This window comes from Micropterus dolomieu, linkage group LG19, assembly GCF_021292245.1.
Source record: "Micropterus dolomieu isolate WLL.071019.BEF.003 ecotype Adirondacks linkage group LG19, ASM2129224v1, whole genome shotgun sequence".
Lineage (NCBI taxonomy): Eukaryota > Metazoa > Chordata > Actinopteri > Centrarchiformes > Centrarchidae > Micropterus > Micropterus dolomieu.
Window position 1 is genome coordinate 8,165,707 of NC_060168.1, and position 16,598 is coordinate 8,182,304.

Genomic DNA, 16,598 nt, shown 5'->3' on the forward strand with positions numbered 1-16,598 from the left:
ACACCAAATGCTGAGATGGGTGTGGGGAGAGGAACCCATCCACACATTCTGGTCCTCCCTTTCCCGAGGTTTTAACAGAGTGGGAAGTCAGAGATGTGATGAAGTCATTTCCAAGCAGTGCAAGTTAAACTGTGTCCTGACCAAAGCAGGTGTGTGTGTGTGTGTGTGTGTGTGTGTGTGTGTGTGTGTGTGTGAGAGAGAGAGAGAGAGAGAGAGAGAGAGAGAGAGGGGAGAAGGAGAAAGCAAACAGAGGAGAGAGGGAGGGAGAGAAAGAGGGTGAGACAGAGAAGCCAAAACAGAGAGATAGGGTGAAGGAGAGAGAGGATTGTTTCTTTCACTGGATGCCACCAGCAGCAGCAGCAGCAGCATCTCGGAACCGGACGAGAGGTGACTTGGGCTGGGGGGAGAAGGTGTGTGCGCGCGCGCGTCTGTGTGCGTGTACTGCGCGTCTGGCGGAGAGACTGCAGGAGCAGGAGAGACGCTCAACTTGCTGCCTCTCTGCGCCGCTCTGTCCTCTGCGTCGCCGCGCCTCCCGACTCCTTCTCTCCGGGACACAAGCATCTGGCGTGGGGACATGTGAAGAGGTTTGAAGTATGGCATGCAAAGATGGTTTCTGCCAAGAAGAAGGAGACGGTGACAGCGATGCGCCCCGCTTTTATTCGGACCCTGTTCTACTTTTTCTGTTTGGCGACTTGGTGAGTCCCACAGTGTTTCTGTCCGCGGTACTGAAACCTCCTGCTCGACTCCTAAAACGACACTAATGAGGTTTCTCTCTCTCTCTATATTTTTTTTTTTTACCACTGAAGTTATGGTATCCTGATTCTTTTTTTTCTTTCTAGTGTAAAGAAAATATCTGGACAGACAAGAAAGGATGAACGGATCTATCCGGAGAATTTTACTCGGATTTTAGACCGTCTACTGGACGGCTATGACAACAGGCTGCGACCTGGATTCGGGGGTATGTAGAAACGTATTTTTTGGGCACTATCAAGCATTTTTCACATGAGAACTACCAAACACACCACAGCCCTGAAATATTTTATTTCTTCCAATTAAAAGGGGGAAGAGGGAACTTAATCTTTTATTTTACTTTTTTGCGCAATAGGAAGTTCAAACACACGATTAAATTCAATAAGGTAGCTGTAACATTACTATTGAACACCAAATACCCCCTATAAGTCAAGTCCAGTCAGTTTGACCTATAGTTATACTTTGAAACACTCTAAATCTTCCTAATAAAAAGGGAAGAGGAGTGATGTTTTTATGCCCTAAGAGGTTAAAACATAAAGTGCAATATGGTCAGCATCAAAGACATCCCATAAGTCAAGTCAGTTTAATTTGTAAATCAAAAATCACAAACATTCCTCAAAAGGTTTTACAAGCATTGGGCCCTTAAACTCAAACCTTAGGATACACAGGGAAGAAAGCTCAGGAAAAACAACAGAGGAGGGATGCCTCTTTCAGGACATGCAATGGATGCCTTGCACACCTCTCAATGGGAACATTGAAGCAGATTTTTCTGTCCATCTCCCTGTGCGGGAAACATGCACAGTATAGAACATGTTGCTTCATGGTCAAGGGTTTCACAACACACGCCACTAGTGACCAGTGTTTCAGACTTTATCCTGTTGTCCTTCTGCAGTCCAAAGAGGGGCCTCTGAGCTTGCACATTTAAGAGAATGCAGTTATGTAACCATGTGTATGTTGTGGGCCAAATGCTTAATGCAGAGTTCAAGTGCTAAAAGTAAGGGTTTGGGTTTCTGTACATCATATCTGAAAGCACAACATGCTAGTGTTATTCTGGAAGAGACATCTCTTTGGTTTACTGTGCAAAAGCAGCCTGTCAACAGAAATGTGCAGATAGCCAGGCACACTGTAGCTTATTCCTGCACTCATAAACGTCTCTCTCGACAATCTTCCACTGAGAAAAAAACAACAACAAACTGTGTTATGGTTTTACATCGTCTAAGCTATTTCTTTCACTTTCATTATGCAAAGGCACCGCAGCAGCTCTGGATGAGATAAGCTATTACATGCCTTTTGGGTTTGGTGCTGTAGGCCTGTAGTATTTATACAAGTGTGAAAAAAGACTGGTGTCTCTCCAAGGCTGGAGTCTGACATGGAAGGATTTATAAAACACCAAACATTAAATGTGACACCTGTTTCATTGCCTCAATAGGTCCTGTGACTGAGGTCAAGACCGACATTTATGTGACAAGTTTTGGGCCTGTCTCAGATGTTGAAATGGTATGTAAACAGACTTTAAATGTAGTTAAACAGTTAAATGTTGATTTATGATTTTTTTGTATTAATACTGTTAATGCTAACATGCACCCTAAGTTCGCACAACTTTGTTCCACATCTGGTCACTGCAGAAGTTACAGGCAAGAACCATATTTGAAGATAATGGCTTCCATGCTATAGGGGAAGATGCATTCAAGCAAAGCCTGACTTCTTTATATTTGGGTGGAAAACTAGATGTTTTTCTTTGCAGTCTTTCTTTACAGCAGATAATCATGAAGCAATATCACCCCAACTACCAACCTTATATGTTTTTTCATGAATTTATCACTTTTCCTGTCTTAGGAGTACACAATGGACGTGTTCTTTCGACAGACATGGGTGGACCGTAGGTTGATGTATGAGGGCCCGATAGAGATTTTGAGGCTGAACAACCTGATGGTGACTAATGTGTGGACACCAGACACCTTCTTCAGGAATGGCAAGAAGTCAGTCGCTCACAACATGACAGCCCCCAACAAGCTGTTCCGCATCATGAAGAATGGCACCATTCTGTACACCATGAGGTACTGTAGCATACGCCATCGCTGTATACTTTCTATTAGCGTTAAACACCTGATGGACAAAGAAAACTTGACACTATGTCTATTTCCTACTATTTATGCTCAGTGTGTTTGGGGGAATGGACTTTTCACATTATTTGTATTCTATATTTTGGGGTTTGTGCTAATTTAAAAAGTTAGAGAAGAGAGAAGACAGACTTTATTTGATTTAAAACAATAAGACAGATTTGCTGTGAGATCACACCCAGTGGCCCACAGTGCAAACAGTAAAGAGCTGTGTGGAGGCTGCCAAATTCAATATAGCAGTCAAATAATTGCTAAATCACTAACCTTTTCGCTAACACTGTGTCACATCACTGACATGCATTCATATCAGAAGAATCGACTCTCTGTGATTTCTCCATAGAGCATGCTGACATTTAGCACACTAAGATATGTTAACTACAAGCCTGTCTCCATCAGGAATGGTGTGAGGTGAAACCCCACCTTCCTATGCTTAACAGAGCTAAGTTGATGGTAACTTACAGTGTTTACCAAAACGCTGGTGATGCTGTCACTAATACTTGCGCACATTCTTGATGTGCATGTGTGTGTGTGTCTATGTGTGTGTGGATCTCTTCTCTTTACTGCAACAGGTTGACTATTAGTGCTGAGTGTCCCATGAAGCTTGTGGACTTCCCCATGGATGGACATGCGTGCCCCCTCAAGTTTGGAAGCTGTAAGTCCTGTGTGTGTGTGTGTGTGTGTGTGTGTGTGGGTGAATTAGACAGATAGATGAAGAGGAAGAAACAGAGATGGAAAGGGTCTGGGTCAGTACACAATGAATATCTGACACACATGTCAGGCTCCTTTAATTGTGCACTGGTGAAGAATGTAACCAACCAGATGTTTTTCTGATTTGCTCTGACAGTACTGGGGGCCAGTAATACATCTACAGTGTGTTGCCCTAAATAGATCCAACAACACAAAAGGCTGTTGAAGCCTGACCTCTGACCCCTCTACAGAATCCCATAAATGTAGCAGTCATTTCATATAGGAGTGACACGCAGGAGAGTGTAAAATGACAGCTTTTTGTGTTGGTACTATGGGTAATATTTTACATCAATGAACCATTACTGCATGTACCCCTTTGTATCTGAGTCATTATTCTGGCTGTAAACAAATAAACCCATTGCTGTGCAGACTGGCAGCATCTAACGGCCTCCACACTGCATTTTACATTTTGTGCCCCCCGATGTTGTTTCATCTGAGGCCCTGAAATACTTTACATCACTAAACAGGAGGCATCGCAGTTTGCAAGTAATACACAGCAGGTAGTTTCAGCAGTTTTGACTGAGTTTTATTTCCTCTTTTATTCTCAAAAGCTGAGATCTTTTTTTCCATCTTATTCCAACTGGAGTGACTTCAGTGAGGTGGGGCAAGGACAAAATATCAGGATTCTTAAATTAATAATTTGACCTATTCGCTTTCTTGCAAGGTTCATATGAGAAGATTGATACCACTTTTTGTCTGTAGGGTAAACATGAAGCTGCAGGCGGTTAGCTTCGCTTAGCTAAATATGCCTACCACCACGTCTAAAAGGCAGTAATTTATTTTAATGTTAAATCTTGTTTGTTTAACAAACTGTAGCATCTAGCTGTTTCCATCTGCTCTTTTAACACCAATGGCAGAGATAACCATTCACCCCAATTCTTGTCTCACTTTTTTTTAGCTGCCAGGTTTTCATGATGAAATCTGAGAAAGATATATTCATATTTACAAATGCAACATGGAAGTGCCTTTTAAATATTGTTCTTAAGAGTTTAGGAATTTTGATTTATTTGACATGACAAAAATACATATACTGCAACAAAAATGTTGCACAATAAATATAAAGGATAACTTAGGAAGGTAAAGAAGTCTGTCACAAATCAAACATTTACCCTGGTTTATTATCAAAAATAAATAAAAAGCTCTATCACATCACTGCTCTCTCCCTGGCGCTGAAATGGATTCTGGGCTGAAAAGGATTGCTGAGGAGTTGAGCACTTTGTGAGACAAAGTGACTGAATGCTAATACTAAATAATGAAGTATTTCATTCTTCATTGTGAACAATGAAGCCCTGGCTCAGCATCAGTGTTTATATTGGGCCTACCAGTCAGCAGAAATTACTTATCACAAATAAAGGAGTTTCTCAAATAGAGCAGCTCCGTCTTATCAGAGAAGAGCAGCAATTTGAAGATTACATCTGCGAGAGAAAAGAAAGGAAAAGACAATGCGTTTGCCTTTACATTCCCCCAATCCACCGTCAATTGACATTGTGATGTGACATTGCAGAGGACAAATTCACATTTTTCCTTTAGTGTCATCCGTCTCCCCCTCCTCATCCTCCTCCTTTCACCATCCTGCTCTGCTGCTGCTAGCCTCCAGCCAGGAGGAAGCGAGCATGGATCTGATGTGGCCTGAAGCGAAGGAAAGGTCAGAATCCCTTCCTCTGCCTCAGGACAGCTCAGACCTATGCAGCTATTTTCCATAGCTGGTGTGTGTGTGCTAATTTTCTCTCTGTCTGCCCTGTCTTCATTTTTTCTCCATCTCTCTTTCTCTCTCCTTCTCTCCATCTTCTTTTCTGTTTCTCCATCTGGACTTGTGTGCACAGGCATTGCGTTCCACTCCATGACACACCAGAGTCATTTCATTTTGGCAGCACAGTTGGTATCCTGCCGATGTGGAGTCCCATAGGGAGAGGCAGGCACAGACAACTGGCATTTTGCTGTGCGTCCACACAGGCTGGCCAGCCTCACCAGGATACATACAGCAAAACACTCTGACGAAGCAATATTAGGGAACAAAGGGAAGGAGTAAAGTGATTTAAAGTATCCCTATGTCAGACACTATGTCAACTTTTTAACTTTTGCTTGGAGACCTGATGTCAGTATGATGCATTAGTGAGTGTAATATGACAGATGGGACCTTGGTGAACTTTGACTCCAACCATATTGCTTTGGTTTCAGTGAATCTACTGTAGAAACACAGTGGATTTGATGTTGTCATGTATTTGTATTATCAAATATCAGATATAAGCAAGTCACTGCCACTTCAATGACATATGATGAAATATCCTCCTTATTTTTCCAGCAGAATAGTACATTAACTACTCTAGAGTTTCTTCCTACAGTTGAATAGAAGTGAGGGGTCAATGTGCCTCACTGGTAGCCCTAACAAATGAATTAGTCAGTGGAGAAACAATAAACAGTAATAAATTAACTTCAAAACATTCACATTCAAGGATACCAAATATATCTGTGGCAGCATTTTAACTCACAAGCTGCTCTAATCAATATTCATATATTAACAATTGAAGTAATGATTATGTTTAATTGTAAAAGTGTCACTAGTAGTGATGAACCCATAGACAATTATGTCCCAACTCTGCAGTTCCCCTCAGCCCTACCCACCAGCCCTAACCCGAATGAGCAAGCTCATTTCCAGCTGTAGCAGGCAGCTGTTTTCAATGATAAACCCACAGTACGCTACCTGCCCAGCACCAAAAAAGCATACATGTGAAGTTAGCGAACCAGCTGGTGAACATCGTGTAGCATGTAGCAGCTAAAGAGCCAGCTATTTTTCTCAGGGGTCTATGGAGACCAAACCAGAGCTAAAAGAGAGTGAATGTTGGACTTGCGTTCATCAGATTCCCAGAAACACGACTCCAAAAGAATGCTAATGCTGCTCCATGTCTGCTTGATGTATGAAGTTTATTAATCTTTAAACATCAAGTTTGTAAAATGTTAACTTTACAGCTTGTTGCGCTGCCCAAAGTGCCCAAAACATAATGCAGACATAAGTGAAAATGTACATATCTTAGAAGATAGATTGATAATAGAAAGAAAGACAAATGTCTAATTCAGTCATCATACTGTAGTTCCTGGTTTATTCCACTTTTACAGTATAAATAATGTAGAAAAGTTAGCACTTGCATTTAAGTCTAGGCTTATAAAGAGTAACAAAAGTGGCAGAAGTAAAAAGTATATACAAAAAAAGTCATAGGACTATCATCAGTACAACTTCTAGATCAAACAATCAATAATAGCCAGTCAGGGGAAAGGTGGTAAGAGGCAGAAGTTGTTATCCATGAACTCATCAGCTAGTTCAAAAAGGCCTACAAATATTGACAACATTGTAAAATTATATCAGTATACATGTATGTACATGGACAAAGACAGATCTGGTTTACAATCCCCTTTTCAAAATCTCTGCTGCTATATAAACACATTACGTAGATGCAGAGAATCTTTCCTAAACTGTATTTTTTCTACTGCACTGTTCACAACGTAGTGACTCACATCAAGGTGGCTTTGCTGTCTGCCCACAGATGCCTATCCTAAAACAGAGATGATCTATACTTGGACCAAAGGGCCTCAGCATTCAGTGGAGGTCCCTCCTGAGTCCTCCAGCCTCGTTCAGTATGATCTCATCGGCCAGACGGTCTCCAGTGAAACGATTAAATCCATCACAGGTGAGCCTCCTTTCACCATTTTGAGTTATCAGCTGAATTATACTCGATGCTTTAAATGAAAATGGCTGCAGGGATTGGTGTTGTGAAGAACAGAGTGTTCAGCTGTCTGTGTGTATTGTACTATGTCAAATCTGGTAGACTTGTTGCCAGGTCCACACTGTATTTTCCACATGAATGACAGGACGGATACTGCGCAAATGAAGCACAGGTGGTAGATATTGGAAAGATATCTGGAGCTTTAACTACAGCCTTTTGAAATTAAACACTGTAAACATCATGAGTTGATGCATTTCAGTTCACATAAATAGTGAAGGATCCAAAAAAAAAAAGAAATAAGCAGCAGAAAATTGCAACAGGTGGCATGAATCCATTTGGATAAAAATGGATGGAGTTACTAAAAAATTACGAGAAAATGATCAAATAGAAAGAAATGTGACATTGGTCTAAGGCTGCATTAACTGGAATCTGTCAGCCTCCAACTTTAAATTCTTTGCTAATCAAACTAATTCATTTCTGTTGATCCTCCAGGTGAATATGTGGTGATGACGGTCTACTTCCACTTGAAACGTAAAATGGGCTACTTCATGATTCAGACGTATATCCCCTGCATAATGACAGTAATCCTCTCCCAAGTGTCCTTCTGGATAAATAAAGAATCGGTCCCGGCACGCACAGTCTTCGGTATGTAGACCTCACACATCCCTCATCCTGCATGGCCTTTTTGCTCTCTGTTTATTTATTTGATGCGTGCACGCCAACAGAGCCGTCAGAGCTGGAGTGACTCTCTACTCTGCACAACAAGGAGATGTTACAGTGTGAGGTGATTATGGGGAATAAAGAGGTGCTGTTTTTTTTAAATCTTAAGATTGAACATGAAATGCAAATTCACTACTATTAGTTTTAAAACTGGTTTGAAATGCAAGAATGAACAGCTGAGAGCATAAGGGAAAATTATGTTGATGCATCTTCTAAGCAAAGATGCCTCAAGCAAAGACAAAAAAGGTTTTGGCTGAAATAATGCATGATACAAAATCTTCTCAAGATGTTATATAAATATCCCTGTAAATGGGCTGAAACTGAATAAATCCTTGATGGGGAAAGATACCCTGTGAGTATTAAAAGTAGTTGTTTTAGCCATATTTGATTTTTAATTTTATATAAAGATTACCATCTAATCAAGGTCTATGACGAAATTATGGTTTGTTCCTCACTAATCTTTTTTATCAGAATATTAAATAAATGTATTTTTATCAAATATGACTCATCAGAGCATTTTGCTCCGTCTTACCCAGATGTGAATTTTTCAAATTTATATACCAGTCAGAAAAATATTTTCTACATATTGCTCCACACTAATGAATGATTCCACACACATCTCCTGACTGGATCATCAAAAATGCTTTGTTGTATACCATTGTCAAAAAAACATTAGTTACCTAAAAATCTTTTGTTGTGTTGTGTTCCTAAACAAAGGTAAGTCAGATGGAAATGAACAAATGATAGCCTGCATGTACTTTACTTGCATTTGTTGGGTACAGGCTAAAGTGTACCCGTTTTCCCCCATCTTAACCCACTGATGAAGAGTTTGATATTAAATTAGCTGGCATTTTATTACAAGTTCACAGGTTGTTGCATTATCCATCATTTCAGTTTTTGGCCACTGACCCAGTTTTTCTCCTTGGTTCCCCTGGTACAACGTTTGGGTCCCTGTCCTAGAATAGAGTGATTAGTGTGTGTCGAACGAGAGGCAGGTTGACAGACAGAACTGCTAAAACTAGACCAGTGTTGCTAGATGGTGTTGTTTTATTATTAAGGGATGTCTCACTCTGGTAGTTTGTAGACCACTATCCTCCACTTAAGTTGATGGAAAGCCATTCAGTGATAATGGCACTAACACTTGTCCTCCATTTTAAAAGTAGCTCTAAAAGAGAATATGTTTTGGAGAATAATTTTCAAGAGGTAATTTATCCTCTTAACTATCCCCGTAACTTATCCCCATGGCAGTGATAGTGTCAGTGGTGATTAATAATTCTTTGAATCGCTATGTGACTTGTCGACTGTTCATGATGCCAGAAATATGTTACAAAATGAAAGTATTGTGTTAATGAAAAAGAAGTCTAATGGCGCCTACATTACCCACAATGCAACTTTTGGGTGTGTTATGCTAGAAGGGGCTACTGAAGCCTCAAGTCACTAGCCTTAAGAGGAGATGAGATTTTTTCACGTATGCAGAAGTACCCCTCAAGACCTGTAAACAGACTTTGAAGTGTAAGATTGAAGCACTTCCCCTTTAATTATAATAACAGGGCTGTTGTTGGCTGGCAGCGACATTCAGTTAAACTATGACAGCATGCTGAATCACTATTGGTGAACAAACAACCAACCTCGTTAATGGTTTTGCTGCTGGTGACACGCACGCACACACACACTGCAGTGTCCCCTGCAGTATGTATTTCTTCTGTTGACTGGACAGTTTGTGTTTTGTGTTTTTGCTAAGCAGACTCACTAGGGGATAAGTGTTGCTCTCCTGCAGTGACCAATGTATCCGACAGTCCAGCTGCACATCCCCCGCCTGCCTGCCCAAACTGTTCAGAATGACAGAGGCATCACAGCAGCACAAGTATTGTTGTATCAGAGGAGTCTCTGAGGCGGCGGATTTCTGACGTTATCCGCTGTCTGAATGTGTGTGTGTGGGAGCGGTGTGTGAGGTTGGGGTGGGGAGTGAGGAGGGTGGTTGTTGTTTGGATATCTCCTCTTCCTCTATGACTTCAATATAATTGTAAAGATTATTTTATACAATTTTATAATTGCATTGCACTATTTATTCCTATCCACTATAATTTCCACAGTAGGTGGACTTTTTCAGCTATATAGTTGGGAACAAGAAAATAAACACATGAAATAAGACATGAACGCTTTTACATATGCAGAGTTCCAGTATATCTATCAACCATCTCAGTTTTTGCTTATCTTGAGAACAGTTTTATATTAGAGGTTAATATCCTCAGTCTGTGGCCTCAAGCCGCAGTTCACTTATCAAAGTCATCCAGCTTTTGATTGACAGGTAATTATAGGGCGGTCGCATCCGGGCTCAGGGGGTGAATTTATGTTGGGCAAGGACTAACGTAAAGGGGATTTTCTCCAAATCACATTATTGCTATTTGTTAATAATAGCAAGGACGAGTGGCTTATACTATAACCTTTTGTTATTATAGGAGCCACACGTGACCTTGCGTGGCCAGATCGTTGTGTCTCGTTTTATTACTGAGTGAAGGAGGAACATGTGACATTCAGTCTAGAGGTGAACTCCCATTACTTACATTGTTTCCACAGTCGCAGTTACTGCGATGGAGCAGGGTGTATACTTAAGCCAGCTGTAAGCTCTTGGTGGCGGATGTGTAGTTACAAACATTTGGAAATAGAGTTTGTCTGCAGGCTGAAATAACCCTATTGGTCGAGTTTTTTGGTATGAAACCTCACCGCACTGAAGGAAAATTTCTTGCCATAAGTAGCCTAGTTAGCTCAGCTGACCTTCCGAGTGTTTGGGGAAGCTTCTTTTTCAGGCATAGAGAACCGAGTAATTTAAAGTTGCGCTAATAAATATTTTTATATCAACAATGGATCAAATAACTGTATGTAATGTAGTCTGGCTCACTGGAAGTAGGCTCAGGGAATAAGCTTGCCATTGGGAGGCTACTTCAGTCAGAATTCTCCTCCCCTTCCTCTATCTGATTGGTTTAAAGAAATACAAACAAGCTAGCTTTTTTCCTCCTGTGCCCCGTGGTGTAAGTACCAACCGTGCAACAGGTGTAATGCACCGGGGCCCAGCTGATTACAAGGGCCCATTTGACATACTGTGTCAACTACTTGGGGTTGATTTGTTACTGTAGGCTTGCTAAAGCTATTTCGGTTGTTTGATGGTCCGATATAGCAGGTTTGAGTTAATTTGTTGATTTGCTTTTGGCACTTCGGCTGCTGTCAGTGGTGCTGATCAAAGGCTGCAGGTTTGCAATTGTGTGGAGTCGTTGTGTATCTGTACACCCGTGTGTACACAAACATGCTTTTTGGGGCGATGGGAACAAGAAAAATATTTGTAACGGGGCCAATCACAAGAATAGGTGAGAATAGGTTTAGCCCAACCTTTCTCCACTGTAGGCACAGCACTAAAACCAAGTGTGGAGATAGGTCTGGCTATAGGAGATTATTATTATTATAGGAGATTGTATTGATGAACCCACAGAGAATTGAAAGTCTTTTATTTTTGGGGTGTCATGGCCCACAACTTTACTGTTTTGGTTCACTGTCATCCTCTTTACCTTTTGCCTCACTTTCAGCTCACTGTTCACTCACGTTTTAGCTCTGTTTTGGTCTCCACTAACTCCTGACGGAAAGACCTGCCTATTTAGCTGCTAGATATCCACTTTCTTCCCCAACTAGATGCTACCTGTGTCTGTCTGTTTGGCGCTCAGTCGGCAGCTGTTTTCAGGTAAAAAGGTCTAATAAATCGACTGTACGCTACCTGCCAAACAGCAAACAACAGTCAGACAAAGTGAGTAACTAGCTAGCGAACACAGTGGATCATTTAGCAGCTAAGGGTCAGATATTTTCCTCAGGAGCTGGTAGAGACCAAAATAGCTGAAAGGAGAGTGAATACTGGACTTAAAATTTGTCAGGTAACAAGAAACACAACTCCAAATGAATGTTGCCTCGTGTCTGCTGGATATGTAGATAATGTAATGTAAATGTGTTTGCAGCTTGTTGCAGTGTCCCCAATGTGCCATAATTAATTAATGAATTAATTAAAAACTGTTGTTCCTTTTGTACATGTCTCTAATTTCAGAGAGCCAAATATATGTGGTTCATTATGTCCCTGCATTCAGTTAATGAAATATGCTGATGCAGACCAACATAATGTACATGGGTTATTGAACACTGCAAATGTTTCATTCTGACCTAAAATGATATGTTGCTTGATACATGCTGAACCATGGAGAAAACAGCAGTTTCATGAATAGATGTTTAGTCTTAATTTTAAATTATTTTATTACAAATTTATGTTACAATCTTTTCACTTAAGTGGAACTGCAGTGACCTCCAACACAAATATTCTTATATCATGCTTGCTATATGTTTCATATTATTCTATATTTTGATACCATTGCAGGAATCACCACTGTCCTGACCATGACGACACTCAGTATCAGCGCTCGCCACTCCCTCCCCAAGGTCTCCTACGCCACTGCAATGGACTGGTTCATCGCTGTCTGCTTCGCCTTCGTCTTCTCTGCCCTCATTGAGTTCGCTGCCGTAAACTACTTCACCAACGCACAGATCGAGCGGGCCAAAAAGAAGCCGGCCAAATGTCCCCCGGTGCCCCAAACCACGCCTGTCAAGGTCAAGGACACAGAGGAAGCGCTGCAGGTGATTTCTGTTTCCCTCAAAGTGGCCGTGGCAAATAGTCTGATAGCACTTAACTTCAAGGAGCACTTACACAGCATGTCCCTTATTATGTGCTTACTCTATCTGGCCTTTAGCCTAGACCTTTGAATGGCCAGGAGTGGTCTGCCTGAGGATTGTCAGCTGTGCTCCTGCTTATAAGGGCTGAGAGGATCTGAAATGTAGTAAAAACAGGAGAAATCTGATCCCAGCATGTGAGTTTAGACTTTCAAATACCACCAGAACCTGCTTGTATCTGGCTGTTGATTTGAATTGAAAGCCAATTTGCTGCCTCTGGCCTAAAGAAGAAAAACAGCTAAACACAGATGTTTACAGGCTAATCACGAGGTGTTTCTCAATGATGGTGTTTGCTGTGGAACCGATATTTTTATATTCTACCTGAATAAATTGACATAATCTCTTATTACTGTATCACTAGTTGAAACTAATTACATTGACACCATGGTAGAAGACATATGGACTGAATCAGAATTCATGAATGTGCCATGAAGCTATTTTCAGATTTGTTTAATGTGTTACAAACTAGTATAACTGCTGCAATATATTTATGGTGGTGTATAAACGCTGCTTTACAGATGTGATGGCAGTGAAAAGAAGCGAGAAGTGCATATTTCTTAGATTTTCTTCTGAAGAGACGACATTAAATACATACAACTACTGTAAGTGATCATTGAAGCTGACATAACCCATGCATATGCCAGTTTTACACTAACTACTTTAGGTTGCCCCCTCCAGTCCAAATCCCAGTGTGGCGTAATCATGCCTGAATGCAGTATAGTGACAACAGCACTTCAGTGGATTAGAAGGTTGCTACGGCAACACAGCCCGGGTACATCTGTATAGGTTTCAAAAGACTCTGGCACCGGGGGAGGGGGGGATTTATACTCTTTTCCTCGAGAGCAGGTCCTGTTGGTGCTTCCAAAGGGCTTGACATGAGGGTCAGGGTGTGATGAGGGTTTCAGCTCTCGAGCCTTTTACCTCTTCCAGGATGAAAAGCAAACACACTTCCTCTGCTACACATGGGACACAATCACACTGGATCCTTTCGGGGTGGGGGGGGTTGGATTATTCCTGCAAATGCCTTAGTACAAGCGTCACGCTCTCCCTGCTTGAAAACATCAACTCTCAAAGGATAAGCTCCTTTGACGCTACACTGCATTACTGCCCCGATGAAGTGCTACCTTCTTTCTGTCTTAAGCTTGTGTGAAATGAGTGAAATCCTTGGTAAGTGACATCTGTATTGGACACTCTGTATCATCTGCTTCCAGATGTTGGCCATCTGTGTCAGGGGGACTGTAATCAGATCAATATGACAAGGTTTATGTTGCCCGGCCCGCTTTTCAGAAAGGAAAAGCAAGTGCGCTTTACCTTTGCCTGCAAATGGCTTCAAATGTGAAGCAGACAGGAGGAATGTGAACAGTATTCTCACTACAAATCCTCGTGTTGTTTTCTTTAAAATGTAGGTCCACATTGTAACAAAACAGCTTTACTTTTATGACTCACTCAGACCAGAACTTTAGCTTGATATGCATTATATTACCACTAAATAGCCATCATGGTTTAATGTGTTAAATATTTAGGGCAGATATTATAAATAGGTCATATTATGCTCATGTGCGTTTATTCAGGGGTTGTACCAGAACAGGTTTACATGGTTTCATTTTCAAAAAAACTTTTTTTGTCTTTACATATTGCTGCAGCCCTACTTTGCGTTGAACTCTTTGTTTTAGAGGGATGTATCTCACTTCTACAAGATCTTTGTTGGGAGTTGCACATGCGCAGTTCCTAGTTAAGGACTACTAGTCAGTCAGAAGCAGAGAACGACAGGCCCTGAAAAGCCGGTAAACACGGCTTCAGTTCAGCTGTATCTCCCCTTACCAGTTTAGCAACATGGACTGGAGCAAGAATTTCAGAGTGGTGAGTTATTAATCTGTAACAAATGTATCTTTCATCCATAAAGTTTTAACTGAGCTCTGTCCCTACATCACAGTAACAACTTTATGTCCATCGGCTGGATGGAGGGTAGCTAGTGTTGAGAGAAGGAGAGGCAGCAGGCGGATGTCTTGTCACTGTGTGCTGCAGCTCAGTGTGTTTTTCCACCAGTGTTTTTGAGAGCGTGTCGGATTTACGTTTACATTTACATTACATTTATTCATTTAGCTGATGCTTTTATCCAAAGCGGCTTACAATTGCTGTGTATGTCAGAGTTTGCACGCCTCTGGAGCAACTAGGCGTCTTATCCAATGTACCATTGGTTCAGGTTCTACTGCAGAACATTCACATTACAGATGTTAAGGAGCATACATTTTATTAACCTCCATCATAGAAGTATTTTTAAGAAATTGTCGGTATACTTCTATTTAATAATTATCATTGTTATTTTTCTTATCTTTCAGAATCCTGATACCAATGGTAACCTAAGAAAGCGGATTAATTATATTTCCCAACAAGAGTCCAGGAGTCACCAGAAAGCCCAGTCCACCACCAACATTTCGGGAGTAGGAAGAGCGAGGCCGCTACGACCTTTAGCCACTGGTGCCAATGGCAGCTCCTCCACCCTCTCCCGCTCCAGCCCCAAATCTGAGAGCCTGCTTAGTGTAGCCTCCTCCTCTGCCCAGCTGGTGAAGAGTACGCCCCAGGCTGCAGCTTCCACACCAGATGTAATGGCGGGGACGCCGTGCAAGGAGAACACCACCGCCCCGTCTCTGCAGCATCTGCTGGGGCCCAAGCTGGAGCGCATCCAGATGATGGGGAACAAACTGGAGATAAAGCAGACGCCATGCTCCCAGCCCACCACGGCTGGTATGGGTGGAACCAGCAAAATTGACAAGTATGCCCGGATCCTGTTCCCAGTGTCCTTTGGGGCTTTTAATATGGTCTACTGGGTGGTTTACTTGTCCAAGGAAACAGCAGTGGCTAAAGGTGGGTAGACTTTGCTCTGGCAACATGAGTGAAGACTTATTTCTTTTAACAGATGGGAAGCAAACAAGGATTATGGGAGTTACAAACAAAAAGAGGAAATTATTGTTCTTGCCAAACAGATAAACAGAATGTGCTCACCAAGCACTTCCATATCCTGGAGAACACACTCAGAATATATATATATTTTTTTCTTCCTAAGGTCCTCGAACAGCAAGCATGGGAACAAATCAGCCAAATTAGAAATATCTGACTCAACAGAAGAAAGAACACCTGAACACAGGAATATGCTACCGTCCTCTTTATACCGTGCTACGTCTGACTGTGAAGGTCTTCATTGGCTTCAACTGCCTCATGATCCTTTTGGCCCTGAGTCAAGATAAAGCATGGGATTTTTTCATTTTCCTATTTTTGTACCCTGCATCTGGCAAGATGTTGGGATGTGTGTACCATCCTGAAATGAACAGAACCAACACTATGTATATATTATATATATATATATATATATATATATATATGTATAATGGTTACAGAGTACTTCAATTTAAATATAAAGACTTGTTGCTTTGGTGCCAGCAGGCTAGATAATCCCAGTGAAATCATTTGAGAGAACAAAGGGATTCTGGTGGTCGTTTCCAGGGGGAAAACTATAATTCCTGGTCAAATGACAGGCAGCCAAACTAAAATGAAACTGAGTTTTTGTCCTATTGAAAGTAATCAAACCAGGCTGAGTGGAGCTTTGGACCTGATCAGCCCTGAAAAGCCTCTGTACAGTACCTACTTACAAAGCATCTTTCTTATATAAAATGGATTAACTAATCTGGAAATACTGAAGATGAAATTTGGTTATTACTCGGGCTGAAAGTAGTAAAGTTAATCCATTCTTCTTTACTTCCATAAAGGGTTGGCAAATAGTAGACAA

At 41.3% G+C, this 16,598-nt stretch overlaps 1 protein-coding gene across 1 annotated transcript; it reads left to right on the forward strand.

Moving 5' to 3' along the window:
* The first annotated feature begins 286 nt into the window (after window positions 1-286).
* On the forward strand, window positions 287-16,115 carry gabra4 (gamma-aminobutyric acid type A receptor subunit alpha4). The gene is made up of 9 exons (XM_046030438.1): window positions 287-695; window positions 840-958; window positions 2,180-2,247; window positions 2,587-2,807; window positions 3,440-3,522; window positions 7,157-7,300; window positions 7,829-7,981; window positions 12,465-12,721; window positions 15,154-16,115. The coding sequence occupies exons 1-9, from the start codon at window positions 607-609 to the stop codon at window positions 15,685-15,687; spliced, it is 1,668 nt and encodes a 555-aa protein (XP_045886394.1). The 5' UTR covers window positions 287-606; the 3' UTR covers window positions 15,688-16,115.
* The last annotated feature ends 483 nt before the right edge of the window (window positions 16,116-16,598 follow it).

Excerpts from the sequence above, each read along its gene's own strand:
- gabra4 (XM_046030438.1), top strand. The coding sequence starts at position 607 with ATGGTTTCTGCCAAGAAGAAGGAGACGGTGACAGCGATGCGCCCCGCT. Across the intron at positions 2,248-2,586 it reads CTGTCTCAGATGTTGAAATG|GAGTACACAATGGACGTGTT; the intron begins GTATGTAAACAG and ends TTCCTGTCTTAG. Across the intron at positions 2,808-3,439 it reads ACCATTCTGTACACCATGAG|GTTGACTATTAGTGCTGAGT; the intron begins GTACTGTAGCAT and ends TTACTGCAACAG.